Source organism: Crinia signifera, chromosome 2 (assembly GCF_055691185.1).
Source record: "Crinia signifera chromosome 2, ASM5569118v1, whole genome shotgun sequence".
Taxonomy (NCBI): Eukaryota; Metazoa; Chordata; class Amphibia; order Anura; family Myobatrachidae; genus Crinia; species Crinia signifera.
Window position 1 is genome coordinate 283,751,715 of NC_139218.1, and position 19,106 is coordinate 283,770,820.

The 19,106-nt window shown below is 42.4% G+C and overlaps 1 protein-coding gene across 2 annotated transcripts in view; it reads left to right on the forward strand.

Annotated features, from left to right (window-relative positions):
* Nucleotides 1-19,106, forward strand: part of SLC9A7 (solute carrier family 9 member A7) — a 103,354-nt gene that overhangs the window by 55,480 nt on the left and 28,768 nt on the right. For both annotated transcript variants that reach the window (XM_083168758.1, XM_083168760.1), the window contains exons 7-12: nt 349-495; nt 2,212-2,312; nt 7,787-7,875; nt 9,132-9,245; nt 11,262-11,373; nt 13,377-13,530. In XM_083168758.1, the coding sequence (XP_083024884.1) occupies nt 349-495; nt 2,212-2,312; nt 7,787-7,875; nt 9,132-9,245; nt 11,262-11,373; nt 13,377-13,530 (717 nt within the window). The remainder of the gene's footprint in view (nt 1-348; nt 496-2,211; nt 2,313-7,786; nt 7,876-9,131; nt 9,246-11,261; nt 11,374-13,376; nt 13,531-19,106) is intronic.

Here is a 19,106-nt window from a genome sequence, read left to right on the forward strand (position 1 = left end):
TGTAACCTTCAAAGGGCCCACATTACTATTACTGTGAGTAGTAAGCTAAGTTACATTTATACATGTTATCCATAACCTGATCGCAGCCCTTTAAACAACCATTAACAAACAGAGAAGAACTTGTGGATGCAAGTAAAGAGCCACTTGTTGCAGTGGTATATGGGAAATGTGCCTGTCCTATTACATGTTGTCTGCAGCTGTTAAAGCATTTCCAGAGCAGCTCCTTGCTAGCATGGGGAAATGACAATGAAATGTTGATTATTGTGGGATAAAGGCCACAGCACACTGGAGTCCTCATTTTTATCTCACTTGTAATACTGCATTTTCTACTTGTATATTCCTTCCTAGATCTATAGTTTCTTATCAACCAACAGGAGAGAACACTCACACGTTCGATGCTGCTGCCTTTTTCAAGTCTGTTGGAGTTTTCGTTGGAATATTCAGTGGTTCATTTGCGATGGGTGTTTGTACGGGTGTCTCAACAGCTATTATATCCTTTTATGTTGGTTGTTCAGAGTTAATCATTAAGGAAAGCGGTACCTGATACTTGTGCCTTTTCTTCTATTCACAGAAATATGCTCCTTACTGAGCATCGGGTATATTAGGGGTATATTTACTAAGCTCACATGTATCGGCTAACTTGAAACTCGGCTGTTACAAATGTTCATGGATAGGTATCCTATCTATCTTCGTATTTTCTGATGGTGTACTCCTTTGTATTTGGCTGCCAAACACTTCTGAACATGAAGTATGCACGGTTCAGTCAGATCCGTGCATGCTTTTCAAATAAAACTGCTTTTGGGCAGCCTGTTTGGAGAAGTGAGAGAAGTGCCAGTTGTGGATTAAAAGATAGACTGGGTTTAATATGAGAAAAATGTCTAAGGCGCTAGAGTGAGCAGTGATCACAGATCATGGATATCAGCAGCCACTATGATAGAGGTATGCCAGACTATAAAAGATAAGTCAAAAACACCCAAATCATGTGGTGCATAATACATAAACATCAATTTTCATAAAAGTGAACAATTTTTATTACACAAATAAAAAATGACAAATGTAAAAATCTATAATATCAAACCACCTGGGGGTAATTGGTCATATCAACATAAATGTATCTTAGTGCATTAAATCCTAAAATACAAGTAGTATCCAAAGCTTAATAAGTTGGAGCTCTATATGCAAATATATACGCCAGTATTTAGGGCTCACCACATGTAAATGCTCTCTTGCACTCCAAATTGAGATGGGGACAGGTGAGCATTGTAATATATTAACCAGGTGGACCTGTCACCTAGACTAGATTTAGGTTGCCCACTGTTGGTTGACAGTAAAAAGGTTGAAACGTACTAGGTCAACAATATCAAATGGTCAGCATGGGAAAAAGTCTGAGCTGTGGCTTTTTTTTTTTAATTCCCTCTTTTTTTTTTTGTGTGTGTGTCTGTGAACATGGACTCCTAGTACTCACTCTAGAAATTTTTTAGGGCAGGGTGCTGACCACGGGAAGGGCACATTTTTCAATCGCGAGGGCACATTTTTCAATCGAGAGGGCACATTTTAATTTAAAACGTCAAAATGGTGACACCTGATCTTCAGACCATCAGCACGTTTATGCTACAGTATATAACCACCTTGTGACACCTGAGCATCACGAGGAGGAGCTTATACTTATACTGTCAGCAGGAGGAGACTTCTAGCGCGGCAGTGGCTAATAACTATGCAGGGCGGGCAGAAACGGGCAGGGCGGAAATCGGCAGCTATGAAAGGGGCAGGGCACAGCGCCCCGTGAAAAAAGCCTAGCGGGAAAACTAACTCCCAATTAGTGTAACTCGCACCCTCACATGGCTTTCTTCGCTCGCCAAGCTTTGATCACTTTAGAATACACATGAACTAGAGTTGGGATTGGTAAAGTATGAACAAGTCATTTGGATGAAGAAAAAAATTGTGAAAAACTCTGTCTACCTTTGCCATGTCACCCTATTGCTTATGTTGACCATTTGTCAATGTCCACCTAGTGCATGTTGACCTTTTCACCATGTTGACTTAACCGGAACCATTTTGAGATGATGTATGGCATTGTCTGCAGAAACAAAAATGCTAAAAAACTTTTTAGATTTCAAGTTGGTTTTTGCTTTATACATTCGCTTTGGAATCTATTCATTTTTAGGCCACATGATGAAAATGTGTTTTTCCTTAACTGTCCAGTAACGTAACCAAGTTTACCAAGCTGCACTGCTTCCCTTTGTTGGAGACGGCCTTGTTCTTTCTCCTGTCTTGGAGCACTTTCCTCCTGGCTGAAGCCTGCAGCTTTACAGGTAAGTGTATGGAGATCAGATTCCAGGATGAATTCTTTCTCCTCCGCATCATGCTTCTCATATGTTTGTAAATAGGAAGACCTGATTATGAGCAAGGCACCCTCTGTACTTCTGTGCATGTGCCTCTATTGTTACTGCTGGAGACGCTTATCAGAATTGCAAGTTTTGTTATGTGTTCCTGGGAGTTGGGTAATAGCGGTGGACGTGTTAAGGTGCCCACACACTAGAAAGATCTGCGATCATAAGATGTGCGCATAAATTAGCCTTAAAATATTTTTTCCGTCCTGGACAAAAGATTTCAGGCAAGCGCACATCTTTACCAAAGATTTTTCTTAAGATCCCGTGTGCGTTCCTATGGATCTTTTGTTAAATCTTTTGTGCAGCACGTAAGATCAGAAGATTCAGCTAAAGATCCACGGGAGCGCGGATCGGACCAAAATCGGCCGATTTTCGACCGATTATCGGTAAACATCAGACGATATATTAACTGATTTATCGGAAATCGGCCAAGCTGCCCAAAAATCGTTCTAGTGTGTGGGCACCTTTAGTGTTAGGAACTTCCTTGGCACCGGTCCGAGGGTGCGTCTGTGTGTGTGCGTCTGTGTGTGCGTGTGTGTGTGTGTGCGTGTGTGTGTGCGTCTGTGTGTGCGTCTGTGTGTGCGTGTGTGTGTGTGTGCGTGTGTGTGTGTGTGTGTGTGTGTGTGCGCATGCAATGGATTTTTGCTGTGGATGGTGAGCATCTTAATAGGATGCCTATGGACCACTGCATTACCTAAGGTTGTGGCTGTGACTTTGGGAAGCGGTACATCTGTCAGAACAGACTTAGGTCTACAGTCATTAGGTCGACTGGTCCCAAGGTCGACTGGGTTAAAGGTCGATAGGGTTAAAGGTCGACATGGGCCAAGGTCGACAGTCATTAGGTCGACATTGGTTTAGGTCGACAGTCATTAGGTCGACATGAGTTTTTCACTGTTTTTTTTTTACCTGAATGTCAACACAGTCGACACTATTTTATTCTCCCACCACGCCCTAGTATATGGTAGGGCATGAAATACTGCCTGTCGGCTCAAAAAAAAAGTGAAAAACTCATGTCGACCTTGAACAATGTCGACCTTGAGCCATGTCGACCTTGGGGCAAGTTGACCTTCCGGGGTCGACCTAATGACTGTAGACCGAAGTCTGGTCTGACAGATGACCGTTTCCCGTGACTTTGTGACTACTGTAGATCCTTTTGATTCAGGCCCTAAATTAAAACTGTGAGAGGCATCCATCCAGAATGTGGATGTTTTTATACTGGCTTCTGTTTCACAGGGTCGGCCTCTCAGGCCAGGGAGCTGTAATACTGGTGTTACCTCCGGAGATTGTGTATATCACTTTTATGCAGAAGTGTTTTGTGTATCACATTTTGTAATGCTGGGCAGTAAGATTTGCCAAAGTGTAAGTTCAACACTGAACAACAATCTAGTTTTAATTAAGATACTAAAACTAGCTGCATGTAATCATTGTGTGTGTTTGTGACAGTTTGGGGAACTTGGCTCAGTAGTGTTAGTGGTGCAGTGTTTAGGTAATGTACTTCAACTAGGGTAAGCACGCACCTTTCCAAGTTTACATAAATGAAATGGAATGTAAACAAAACAGGCTCGCCCACAATAAGGGCCCTAATTCACTACTTGGTCCCTCTCTAACTGGCAGCTAGTCTGCAGAGTAATAGAAAGTTTCAGTGCTGACTGCTTTTTGCAGGTCTGGCCCTTAATGGGTGCTGCACTCTGGCACTGCCATATTCGAGCTTGGAGCCAGCCTGCAAAGCTGCTCTGTGCGGCATCAGACAGCACGCATATTGCGCACTGAGTAGTGCAGCTTTAGTCCGCCCGTGGCCCACTACATTCTCCCTCCCTTGTCGCCAGTACTGTGGGGGCATATCTGGCACTCTGGAGACATGTGTTCTAGATGTGTCAGGGCATTTATGTAGCTGGCATTGCTGGGGGCATTTATGTAGCTGGCATTGCTGGGGGCATTTATGTAGCTGGCATTGCTGGGGGCATATCATGTGTAGCTGGCACTGCTGGGGGCATATGTGTAGCTGGCACTGCTGGGGGCATATGTGTAGCTGGCACTGCTGGGGGCATATCATGTGAAGCTGGCACTGCTGGGGGCATATCATGTGTAGATGGCACTGCTGGGGGCATATCATGTGTAGATGGCACTGCTGGGGGCATATGTCTAGCTGGGGGGCATATCATGTGTAGCTGGCGCTGCTGGGGGGCATATCATGTGTAGCTGGTGCTGCTGGGGGCATATCATGTGTAGCTGGTGCTGCTGGGGGGCATTCATGTGTAGCTGGTGCTGCTGGGGGGCATATCATGTGTAGCTGGTGCTGCTGGGGGGCATATCATGTGTAGCTGGTGCTGCTGGGGGGCATTCATGTGTAGCTGGTGCTGCTGGGGGGCATATCATGTGTAGCTGGTGCTGCTGGGGGGCATATCATGTGTAGCTGGTGCTGCTGGGGGCATATCATGTGTAGCTGGTGCTGCTGGGGGCATTATCATGTGTAGCTGGTGCTGCTGGGGGGCATATCATGTGTAGCTGGTGCTGCTGGGGGGCATATCATGTGTAGCTGGTGCTGCTGGGGGGCATATCATGTGTAGCTGGTGCTGCTGGGGGGCATATCATGTGTAGCTGGTGCTGCTGGGGGGCATATCATGTGTAGCTGGTGCTGCTGGGGGGCATATCATGTGTAGCTGGTGCTGCTGGGGGGCATATCATGTGTAGCTGGTGCTGCTCTGGGGCATATCATGTGTAGCTGGTGCTGCTGGGGGGCATATCATGTGTAGCTGGTGCTGCTGGGGGGCATATCATGTGTAGCTGGTGCTGCTCTGGGGCATATCATGTGTAGCTGGTGCTGCTGGGGGGCATATCATGTGTAGCTGGTGCTGCTGGGGGGCATATCATGTGTAGCTGGTGCTGCTGGGGGGCATATCATGTGTAGCTGGTGCTGCTGGGGGCATTATCATGTGTAGCTGGTGCTGCTGGGGGGCATTATCATGTGTAGCTGGTGCTGCTGGGGGGCATATCATGTGTAGCTGGTGCTGCTGGGGGGCATATCATGTGTAGCTGGTGCTGCTGGGGGGCATATCATGTGTAGCTGGTGCTGCTGGGGGGCATATCATGTGTAGCTGGTGCTGCTGGGGGGCATATCATGTGTAGCTGGTGCTGCTGGGGGGCATATCATGTGTAGCTGGTGCTGCTCTGGGGCATATCATGTGTAGCTGGTGCTGCTGGGGGGCATATCATGTGTAGCTGGTGCTGCTGGGGGGCATATCATGTGTAGCTGGTGCTGCTCTGGGGCATATCATGTGTAGCTGGTGCTGCTCTGGGGCATATCATGTGTAGCTGGTGCTGCTGGGGGGCATATCATGTGTAGCTGGTGCTGCTGGGGGGCATATCATGTGTAGCTGGTGCTGCTGGGGGCATTATCATGTGTAGCTGGTGCTGCTGGGGGGCATTATCATGTGTAGCTGGTGCTGCTGGGGGCATATCATGTGTAGCTGGTGCTGCTGGGGGCATTATCATGTGTAGCTTTCACTGCTATTTCTACAAATTGTAAGAGAAATAACAAATATCAACATATATTAAATATATTTCGATATTTGTTATTATATGTATTATATTTGATTTAAAAAAAACTGATGGTGTGCCTGGGCAATTTTAAAGTCTCTTGTTTTGTGCCACGAGTTTAAAAAGGTTGAAAATCACTGGTCTGATAGCCACATTGTGGTTTTCAGTTTGCCTGCATGACCTCCCTATACAATGCAATACCGAATAATTGAATAATCCATGATATGGCCAAAATAGCAAGTGTGGCATATAAATGATGTTGCATGAGTACAGCAGTTCACATTTAAATAAAGAAAAGACTGCATACAGGTCTGTCTCAGTCAGTCCTTGCACCAGGCAGCCTGGCTGCTCCTCATTGTAACTCCACCACAATGTTGAGGCTCCATTTTTGCAGTGAAAGTGGTCATCAGACATAAGCGCAGACTGGTTCCTCTTATAGTAGTTGAGTGACGTGGCAATAGGGAAGATCCCAACCTTTTCATTGTGGTTTTGATAGCTGCTTGTATTCTACTTCCCAGCCTTATACCTAGTACCAGCTAATCTGCATTGGGTTAGTTTTCACTGTAGCAGAATGGCACAACCCTATGATCGTGTTCTATGTGATATGATTAAAAGTCACAATGGTTGTCTGGTATTTGGGTTTGGATTATGATTTTGGAGCAGGCTAGAACATTGCTGGTTTCTGAATGATTTATTATTCACAGCATGTGGTGTCTGATAGGAGGTGTCTGTTAGTAACTTGCAGTTATCTGTTATTTGCAGTGTGAGTGGTGGTGGGGAGGGATTCTGTAAGTGATTGACTGTCCCTCCAATCAGGCACCATTCATGTCATATCTGACACTGAAACATAGTAATTTGCGTCACACAGCACAGTGTGCATGCTCGCTGTACACTTCATTCATCTGACCTCGCTAGTACGAGTCTCTCCACATATGGGGTCCCAAATATCTTGTAAGAAAAGGAATTTCAATATTACGCTAGAAAAAAATACACAAAGTGGTGTTTCCTCGAACCACCAGTAGGTGGAAAAGTAGTGCAATCACTCAGTGTTAGAAGACCATGTATTGTTAGCTATGGTTGTATGTAAACAGGCAAACTCCACATGCAATGTAGCTGCTGTGCTTCCCATTCATTGTGTAGTGCCTGGAAAGGTTCTGTACTCTGGGATACAGGGGACCATGTCTGTATATAAAGGACAGCTCTGGTTATCCATAAAAGGAGGCAGTGTGTACTCGCCCTTCTCTACAGCCTGTCAGCTATCTTATCCAATGTAGTGTTACTTTTATATCATTCTAAAGATGTGCAATCATATACATTTATAATTAAATATATATAACATGCATACAAGATGAGTTTATCTTGATTTGTCATACTTTCATAGGGTAGCATGAATATCTCAACCAGGAGCTGCTACATTAATAAGAATGGCAATAATCATAAATTACATTATTATTTATTATTATTTTATAAAGTGCTACAGTGCTCTGAAGATGAAATGGTGGGAAAACTGGACACATATTAAATTGGAAGGTGCATGATACAGATATCATTGTACTGTAGGTGGAAGAGGACACAGCTGAAATCAGAGGAGCAAGTGTGGTTGAGTGTGGAGATTGGGACAGCTGGAAAGGGCATTAGTGTGGGTAGTTTTATTCTCAAGTAGGATAAGCCCTAATACAGAGATTAATGTCAGAGCTTTTACAGGGTCAAAGGTTGTGGTAGAGTCTGATTTTAGCTTTGTAGGGAATTCCCTATATTGGTAACATCATGGGAGAAGTCCTGTATGACTGACTCTGCTGATTTGTGCTGTGCTAATGTTTGTGTTACTGTCTTTTTTTGTTTTGTTTGTTTGTTTGCAGGTGTAGTTGCGGTCTTGTTCTGTGGTATTACGCAAGCTCATTATACATATAATAATTTATCACCTGAGTCTAGAGACCGAACTAAACAGGTAAGGTTTTACTCTTCTGGTCATCTTTACTGTAAAACAAATGGACTGTATTAGCCCTATAGGATTTTTTTATAAATTCTATCATGATAAATGTCTCTAGCATTCACACACACACATATATGTGAAAGGTATTTGCTAAAATAGATTATATTCTGTAAGAAAAATAATGCAGGAATTTTGTTTTTAAATTACATTCCAATCTTTATCGTCTCTATGCCTGTGCAATTATTTCTATCCTATCTTTTTAAACCTCTTTTGTGGGATAAATTATATTATAAACTTTTAAGTTATATTTTACGTATTCTTTGGGCAGTATTAAATGCGGCAGGGATGGGCAAAAACAAGCGACCCTCGCTGTTTAAACCCCCGTGCTGGCCGATCACCGTATTCGCTGTCAGAGGACAGGGAGGATTCCCCCCAAACAGCGAGGCTTGCAGCTAATGCAGGTATCCCGTTGCATTTAGCCACGAGCCTCGCTGTTTTGGTGGCTGCACATGCCGTTCCACGTCGCTGTAAAAACCCAGCGAGGTGGAAATGGCGTGTGCAGGGAGGTCAGTTGAATACTGACCGCGCGAGCTGTGACAGCGAGCAGTCAGCACTGCTCGCTGTCACAGCTTGCAAAAACCATTGAATATACCCCTTTGTGAGCCATACAAGACCAATCCTGTTTTGTGTTTGTTTTAGTTTAATCGTGTACAGATTCTTTAGCGAGGCAAATAATACCCCTTTCACACTGCAGCTCTTAACCGGTATATTGCCGATTTTTATTTTATTTTAGCCTTTTAAAGCGGTTAGAGCTGCAGTTTGAAAGCACCAGTCTGCATTTACCGGATAAAAATAACCGGTATTTGCAAACGGGTAAAAAGCAGAGTCCTACACGGTTCAGAGACTTTTTTTTTATGCAATATGAACGGCTCTGAACCATTATATAGGACTAAGGCAGTAGCTTTGAGAGCGTGGTGCATATGTAATGAGCACAGTGCTTATGTTATGAGTTGCTCACTATATATGCGCATATGTAATGAGCGGCTCATTCATATGCACTGCACTCATTACATATGCGCTACGCTGTCATAGTAGCCGTTGTGCCAGTTGCCTTTCTAGGCCTTTCTCTACCATTAGTCTTTGGGTACTGAGGTTATGGGTAATATACACATTTCTAGCTCGCCTGTAGTAAAACAATCATGAAAGGGTCAAGTAGTTATGAGCGATAAGTTATTCCACGTACCTTATTGAACTTATTTGTCTTATTGCAGCTCTTCGAGGTCCTGCACTTTCTGGCTGAAAACTTCATATTTTCATATATGGGCCTAGCATTGTTCACCTTCCAGAAGCACGTGTTTAGTCCCATTTTTATTATTGGTGCTTTTGTATCCTTTTGTATTTGCTGATAAGTGAAGTCGATTTATGATGCTACCAACAAAGCTTGTTTGAGACAATCTTTAAATCTAGTACGGTTACCTTCATAGCTATGACACAAGTGGGTAGGTTTTATTAACATAAGGCCTTGTATAAGGGTAGTAACATTAAGCATCAAGAGCACATTTAGCATGCATCAATAAAACCTAGTAAATGATCGCAAACACTCGAGTTGATTTTTAAGAATAAAAAGTCAATTTTAAGCAAATATTTGTACATGCTTTTAACCACCAGTTTTTCACTTTGTTTCAATTTAAATGATACTTGCAGCATTAAATTGTTAAATTAGAGTTAAATATTTTACCAGATCAGTGAGTGTATTCTCAGAGATTCCTCACGGATTAGATTTTAGTTAACTACCCTTCTAAGAGGCCTAGTACCCATGGAGTTGTAATGTAGACCAAATTAACCGTCTGTTAATTTTTAGTGTAATCTAGAAGGAATGTATTAATTGCAATATTAGTACAGTATAATCATTGTCGATTAAAGTAAAGTACCCAGTTTACTAAAAGGTTTTTTTTAATCCATTGTAACCATTTACAATGAATTTTAATGAATTTTCTTTTTCATTGTAAATGTAAAATATGTTTATATAGGTAATTAAAAGTTGTTTTTACTTTTGTCATAAAATCTAAATTATCCATTTTGCAGGTCTATAGCTCGTAAATGTCACACTGATTTTTTTTTATAATAAAGTACAGTATTTCGTGACTGCAGTAGAAACTTACCATTTGAATCTAAATAATTTGATTATGGCTTATAATTACCCAACATCTACTGTGCATTGTAAACAATTACAGGAAAACCTATTGCAAGACCTTCTTAATCTAAAGTAAATGAAGCTAATGCTTTTCTGAAAATTTGACACAAAAAAATCATCTTTTTCTCTTATCTGCCTCTTTGTATAGCTCTTGAGTTCTTGGCTTTTGTCAGGCAGGTAAATAGAATACACTTTTCCTCAACTAAAGAAAGATTACAGATTTGTTATTTTAAAAGATAAATAGACAAACTTGTTTAAAAACAGATTTATTCAATGCTCTAGTTGGGGGGGGGAGGGGGAGGAAGGCAGCAGAGGCTGGGCAGTGGTGGCTGGGAGCTTGTAGCGGTATTTGCCAGGCAGTGGTGCGGGAAGTGCTTCTGAATTTGAAAACCTTATTTGAAAAGACTGGCTGGATGCTAATTGGCTGAATTCTCTTAAGGTGCCCATACACGCAGCACATACTTTTTGTACTGCACACGTGCGACGCGATCCGCCCGATAACGCGTTCCATTGTACACTTTTTATCACAACGTGTATGGGCACCTTTAGCCAATTAGCGTCTGGCCAGTCTTTTCTAAATTTTTCTTTCCAATTCAGCAGCGCTTTCTACCCGGCGAATACCGCTACAAGCTCCCGGACCCCGCTGTTGCACATAAATGTGTGCCAGTGGTGCTTTACTGCTGGCACATGCCTATGGATTGTACGACACATCACGGGTGCAAAAATGCACCCAAGATGTGCCACTGATGGGTCCAATCCAATAGATTTAATGTGCAGCCCGTCAACCTCCCCACTCCGACCCGATGCACATGGGACCGCACATCTGGTCGGAGGGGATGTCAAACACATCCGATTTGGGGCGATTTCACGACTGGATCCATCTGGATCAGGCGAAATCGGTCCAAATTGGACAAGTGTGTGAGCACCTTTAATGTAATCATACAAAAAAAAAAAAAAAATAAATTTTAGTTTCGTAATTCTTTTAAATAAACTATTAAAAAGTATACCAAGGAGAGCCAAATGCAAAATAAAATTGTATTTAATATTTTAGTATTCTAAAAAATATAAAAAGTACCTCTTAAAAACATTATCTAAGTGGCTGGTGATAGACACAAACCTAGTCAAGAGGGGTTTTATAAAGCTTTAATCATTTTTGTTTTAGAAGTATTGAGAACATACTTTGAGTCCTTAACTACTGCTTGCTCAGATAGCTGTGTTTGTTGGTAGGGCAGCTCATATATATCCACTTTCATTTTTTCTAAACTTGGGCAGAAGACACAAGATTGGCTGGAACTTTCAGCACATGATGATGTTTTCAGGTAGGTTAATTTTGTTTTAATGTTCTAAAGATAAGCAGATTAGGTATGCGCAGACGGGATGTCGGTGGTCAGAACACAGACAGCGGCATCCCAATAGGGGCTAAGTAAGTATACTTATCCTACTCTCCTAACCTTCCCTACCTACAGCATAAACCTCTCCCCCTCCTCTTAGTGCCTTTTACTATGGAGCTTACTTTGAGCATCTGCTCCTTCTAGTCATGTTTCTGTGACTTCTAAAAATGGAAGGGTGAATATCATTAAAAAAAAAGGTACTTATGTAGTAACTGGGCTGCCGATTTTGAAATCGGGTCCATCGCATCGCATCGCACCCGACCATATCGCATGCGATGCGATGCGATGCGATGGACCCGATTTTTCCATAGGATTCAATGTTAAAATGGACTGAGTCCATTTTAACATAGAATTCAATGGGAAAAGGGGTCCTTTTCATACCCCTACTATCCAAGTGGGCATGGAGTTGGATATAAACCTGTGGCGAGCGTAGCGAGCCACCGAGCCCGAAGCGTGGCGAGCGTAGCGAGCCCCGCGAGGGGACACAGAATACCGTCCCCTCGCGGGGCTCGCTTCGCTCGCCACGCTTCGGGCTCGGTGGCTCGCTACGCTCGCCACAGGTTTATATCCAACTCCATGCCCACTTGGATAGTAGGGGTATGAAAAGGACCCCTTTTTCCCATTGAATTCCATGTTAAAATGGACTCAGTCCATTTTAACATTGAATCCTATGGAAAAATCGGGTCATCGCATCGCATCGCATGGTCGTATGCGATGCGATGCGATATCGCATCGCATCGCATCTGATTGTGTGCCTTAACTTAAGGCATACAATCAAAAAATCGGCAGCCCAGATACTACATAAGTACCAAAAAAAAAAAAGCAACATTCGTTATATAACTTTTTACTACTTTAACCAGAGTTGTCTATATGGATTGTCTTTTTGGCTTTACAAGCTAGTGCCCTAACCAAACAGAAATATGTACGCCCACACAATTGTGGGCATTTTTCTCCCTGTAACTCCTATACCGTATATGTAACTATCATCGCATCAGAGCTGAGCTAAGTTACAGTATGTAAGAAATCAGAATCTCCAAGGCACGTAGCTAGAACACTTCCATCTTATTCATGTGCTGCTCTGGCTCATCTTTATAAGCCAACATTTCCTTCTGACTAGATATGCTTATAGAGACAGGAGTCACACGGAAACAAAAATGTAATGTTTCCCAATTTGAATATGCACCGATGACATGCGGTCAGGGTAGGTAGAGAGGCAGAGCCTCACCTGTCATACTCCAGTTTACTCCAGAGTTGTGAATATACAAAAATATTAGAATATCCAAAAATGATATTTAGAACTATCATCTTCGTATTATTGATATAGGGGGGTATGCAATGTTCTGCTGCTATTCCCGACGGTGGGGAAATAGCGGCAGGGTCACTATTGAATGCTGTCTTTACCGGGATCACAGCAGAACCAGCCCGACTTTAGAAGCTGTTGGCCCGTTCTGCCGATAACGACCGTGGACTGTTACAATCGCAGACGCAGATCGACAATCCACGGCCGTTTTACGCAGACACGCCCCCTTTTCGCTGATCGGCAGGCGGGATTCAATGCTGTCAGGCAAAACATAAACGGGCCTGGATCACGGCTGGTGGGAGGGATCCACATATCCCCCACCCCACATAATCTTTGTATTATTCTAATAATTTATATAGTGAAAACTCCCCATCAAATTATATATGTGTATAAATCTGTGATAGCCACTGCCTCCCAAGTCATTGACTAATACACACTGCCTTGTTTTTGCTTTTGGTCTTGTGCTTGGTTATCCAAGATTCACTTAATGGTTGTTCTCTGTATTGGTTTTATGTACACCTATCAACTATTTCATTTTAATGTTCCTGCTGTTTCTTAAGGCTAAAATAAATCATGTTTTATAACAATATAGAAAGGAAGGAAAGTCAAATAAACTGTATCTTTCCCTCAGGTCTCCGGGGAGCTATGGCATTTGCACTCTCGATTCGTGATACTGCTACATATGCTCACGAGATGATGTTTTCCACTACCCTCTTGATAGTCTTCTTTACAGTCTGGGTAATTGGTGGAGGAACAACTCCCATGTTGTCTTGGCTGAATATCAGGTCAGTACTTTACAAAGAAAATACTTGTTTCAGGCTTGACTAGGAAACGGGAACCATCTTTGGACAATAAAACCTCCTTTTTTATGACAGATTAGCATAGTTATTAGCACAGATAAATGCTCTTTTATTATTAAATATAATAGTAAGCTCTCCAAGGGTTATATTAACTAAAGTGTGAGCTTATAGAAGTGGAGATGCTACCAATAGCAACCAATGGACAAAATATACCTCCCAGACCTGGTTTTCACTCATTCCAAATAAGCTTCCCTCAGTAACGTCACTAATCTTCTTACTGCCAAATCAGACTCCCCCTCCCCCACTACCTTTTTAGTGTGCCCTAAGAGTCTGTCTCTTGTCCCCTTTTCTACTATTTACACCTTCTTACTTATAACCCTTTTAATTGCCGCAATAACTTGGGTTATTGCAGAGTCTATTCTAGTCAAAGCTTGGTATAAAAAGTTTTTTTTTGGTGCTATTTATTTATTAGCAGCGCTTTTACATAGAATATTTGAACATTCACATCAGTCCCTGCCCCAATGGAGCTTACAATCTATATTCCCTACCACATGTACACGCACACAGACATACTAGGGTTAATTTTGTTGGGAGCCAATTAGCCTACCAGTATATTTTTGGATTGTGGGAGGAAACCAGAGTACCTGGAGGAAACCCACGCAAGTACGGGGAGAATATACAAACTCCGCACAGTTAGAGCCATGGCGGAAATCGAACCCATGGCCTCAGCGCTGTGAGGCAGTAATGCTAACCATTACACCATCCATACTGTGTTATAGGGCAAATTTCCTCAGATACATGTCCCAAATGTGATGGCGGTTTAGCTGACTCATCACGGTTTGCGGTGTTGCCCAATAATCAAGAATTTTTGAGTAAAGGTTAAACAATGCAGGCATATCACTTATGTCCCATTATCCCTGAAATGGGCCATAGTCGGTTTTTCCCCAAAATCTCAATGTGTCCCTAAAGCAGGCATGTCCAAACTATGGCCCTCCAGCTGTTGTGAAACTACAAGTCCCATCATGACTTGCCACAGTTTTGCTATTAGGGAATACTAAAACTATGGTAAAGGCATCCTGGGATTTGTAGTTTCACAACAGCTGGAGGGCCACATTTTGGACATGCCTGCCCTAAAGGATACTAGCTCTAAGCTCTGCAGCTTTAAAAAAAAAAAAAACATCTTGACCCTCTGCCATTTTCTTTATATAAAAAGAAAGTTAATCATATCTTTAGAATGGAATAAGCAGAGACCAAGGTTACTAAAGAAAAACGTTCCATGCGTTTCCAATTTTTTTTTTATTTTTTAATGTCTGGAAGAGCTGTATTGCAAAGTTACATTTTTCAAAACTTAAGATAATCCACAATAACTTGCAATTTACGTGCATGGTATGGTCTGAGAATACTAGATCGTGACCCCTCTATTAGCAGCAAGTTACATATTCTATGCAATGTGATCTTAATAACTGGTCTGTGCAATGAAACACAATATCTGTGTACCTTATTTCTACTATTAATGGTTGAAATCAGACAAGATTGTCACATATATTGTAGTTGGTTATTATGTAATTTATTTAGAACATCAACAATCATTGTAGAAGAGATGATAAAAGCGCACTTTCAGACCAAACCGTTTCATGATGTATTCTACAATATATTGTCAGCTGTTTTTCTACTACAATGTTTAAGGGAAAAAAATAAATGTATTCCATTTTGAAATAAAGCTGTAACATAACAGTGTGGAAAAAGTGAAGCGCTGTAAATACTTTCTGGGTGCACTGTATGTGCAGGCTGAAAACCTCAGTACTTGTAGGCAACATCAACAGTACGTGCACCTCTAAATCAGGCCTAGAATGTTCCACATGTCTCGTACATACCCACATAAACAAACTATGAAAATGTAGCCTTCAGAACAATATAAGGAAACCAGTAAGTGGCGAGGCTGGACGGATCCTATATTGGTAAGCAATCTATATATTCTGGGACCCCTTGGTGGAATAAATGTTCTTTTGTAGTTTTGAAAATATTTTAGATCTACCAGATTTAAATTAACATATGTCCTATGTATTTATCTATTCTCATTTATACATATTCAGTGCATAGGGAGAAGAAATCCATGAAAAAAACCAATAGTTAAGAAATCTTTTCTTTTTATTATCATAACATTTTCAGGTCAGTTCTTTTTTTAGTTTTTGAAAGCGGTATGGTCCTATGCAAGTTACAGAAAATGCAGAATAAGAAAAATTAGTGTTAAATAAGATGCATATGGGCTGATACTGGGTTATAAGCTGCTGGGACCACTTCAGTGTCTTTTGTTATATAGTAGGTGTGTCTGCAACTTACGGATACTAGATTAAACCCTTCCCTTGCACCAGCTCCATTCTAGGTGCAGAGTTTCCATCAGCCTAATAGGGCCTACACACATACCGATTTTGGCCAGTGATATAGCATGCCAGATTTAGCATAGCAGATTTCCTTTGAGCACAAAATCATCTATTTTGCTTAGAATGTGCAAAATGTGTCAGCGATATGCCTCAGTGATTTTGCTTAGCGATTTAAGCATGGCAGATTCTTCTCAAGCAAGGGAACCCACAAGCATGCTTTATTTTATAACATTGGTGGCACAGTGGTCGCCTCACATCCCCCCAAACAACCTCCTGCCCATATTCTTGCGCTGGGGGGTCGGGGGTGCGGCGGCTTGCACATGACACACTCACCCATAAAGTTTACATTGGTGGCACAATGGACCACTCTAATTACCAACCCACCCCACCTGTAATCATGCGTTGGTGGTGCATAGTGGATAGCATAGTACTTACCAGCTCCGGAGGGTTCACAGCGCGTGGTCTCTGGCAGCATCAGCATGTGCAGAATGGAGAGGGAGGGCTCAGGGAGTGTCCAGATGAGGAAAATCGCTGGTCACTTGAGCACAAAAAAAAGACACCACACAAAAGGTGCCCGATATGCAGGGTCTTGCTAAGCGATTTTACTAGATTGATGGGACATGCTCATTCTTCTTCTTATTGCGATACAGACAAGCGGGGCCACGCATCTATATAGCTATAGCCTCCACACACACACACCGATGTATGCTTAGTTTCTAAGCGACCTAGCTAAATCGCTTAGAAAATGGCTCAAAATCGGCATGTGTGTAGGCCCCATAAGGCTTCCTACACAAGCAATTAAGCAACAGAGTTTGTGACACACCAACGATGCTCCCATAACCCACCCATCCAATCTCTTTGCATCTCTGTAAACCTGAATAGCCACCTCAGTTACTGCCAAGGAATACCCAATACATTGCTGAAACTGTGCGTCTAAATTGCTACTGCAACTCTGCATGTACGTTCCGTGCCGATTTTTTTTCTAACAGTCCAAAATTTGGCACTTGGATTGAATTGGTCCAATGTAAATTTGACTGAAATTTCTGAACGGACTGATTACCCAATATAATGCCATTGTTATTGAAAAAGCCTCAGCTATTCAAAAAAATGTGTATTGCGGAACTAATGCCCTATATGCATTTTTTTACCCCCACAATCCTGTAGCTATAACCCCCCCCCCCCCCCCCCCCCCCAAAAAAAAAAAAAAAACAGTGTCGTTTTCTCAAGCAGAATCCAAAAATACCATGTAGTTCAGCAGAAGTGCTATTCTGGTTCTGCCAGCATTATTTGGAGTGAGTACCGTGGTTTATTAATTGCGTGCAATCACATCATTCAGTTGCCAGAAACAATTGAGGCAATGGGTGTCCGTGAATGACAGTCAACTGTGCATGGCAATTGTTATAAATACCTAGCATTATGGGTGGATATTAGCTATCGAGTAATAAAATTCAAGCATAAAGGCTCTGTAGAATAATAATATGGTGTCCAGGATTTGTTACACCCTGAGTTTCTCCATCCACACATGTTCAGAGGGTTGCCCCTGTTATGAATAAAATGGTGGTTAATTTTAATGTTGGCACAAAGCGACTTGGGTCTAAAAACAGTTAAAAGGATTTTTTTTTCATTGTATCTCCATTTCAGTCGCTTAAAGGTTTTCTTTCTCATTTTTCTATTTTTCTATGTTTAAGGGCCATCAGTATTACAAATAGGGCCATTATCCGTTTTTTGCCCCCTTTTCAGTCTCCTATCACTGAGAGCATTTTAAAAAAGTTGTCACACTTATTGCAAAAGGTACAGATACTGTACCTCATACATCATTGTTGCAGGCACAAATTTGTTGCATATCCAATGCTATCAGAGATACATACTGTAGGACTTTGCTGCTCTCTCCCAGGCACAGTGTTGCAAGTAAGGGGGTACGGCGTGGTACGGAGTACCTGTAAGAAATATGTTGCAGGTATGCAGTACCACTTACCCCCTGACCCACTGTCAATTCTATTTTTATTTTAAGTCTAAATATAATGCATCGCAGCCCGTCCACCCAGCGCTATGATTGGTGCTGTATGCAGCTACTACGGATTTAGCCTGTCACACTGACAGGCATTATCGGCGCTGACAGCATGAAGAGAAGGCTCCATGATTGTAAGCACAAGCTGCCCTGTTCTCCCCCAAGCAAGAGCCAACCCACCCGGTCATTCCCTGTCTCCTGATGCCATGCCACTATTGTCATTTAGTCACTCCTCTAGCTTTGTGTGACCACGCCCCCTCATGACACATGGTCACGGCCATTTTTGGGTGGAGACTATCAGTACCACCAAGAAAAAAATTCTACTTGCACCACTGCCCAGGCAGCTGGTCATACACTAGGTGATATGCATGCGATTTAACACTTTGGATGCTTTTCATGTGATTGATCGACCGTAATCACCTAAAGTGCATGCGTTTGACAGCAGGTGGGATGCGCTGTCCTGGGCGTGCGTGTCGCACCAGCTGCAGAATCGATCTTGGGAATCCTATCTAAGCCGAGCAGTGTAGACTGGGCTCACATACGATTTATATATCGTATGCTAAAGAACCACATGCGATCCTGCAGGGCTGCTCAAGAGGGGATCACGGGTGACCTCTCAGAGCGGAGAAGTTGGCCTAATGCTGCATCGCATAATGAGACTAGGTGTATGCAGATCCATCTTTAGCTATATGGAAACATTGCAATGGTCTCCTAAGGAAAGTCAATACAGTTTGTACATCCCATAATGAATTTGGTCATATAGTTTCTGCAAGATCATAGCTGGGGTCATAAATTTGGAGAAGAGTCCATTAATATCAACTCAGAAATAATATAAACTCCACGCCGACGTGGATAGTGTGGGTGTGTATGTATGTATGTGTGTATGTGTGTGTGTGTGTGTATGTATGTATGTATGTATGTGTGTATGTATGTATATATGTATGTATATATGTATGTATATATATATATATATATATATACTAGGTGATTCATCGCGCCCTACGGGCGCTTTTCACACCGTCGTAAGGGGCTGCGCCCCCTTAATTTGTGAACGTTTGTATATGAGAAATATGGTTAGAATTGTATGAAAGATGCCCTGTATTGCAACTTAGGTGTCCGCGAATCGCGGGAGGGGGGTCGCGGAGGGTGCCGCGAATTGCAGGAGGGGGGGT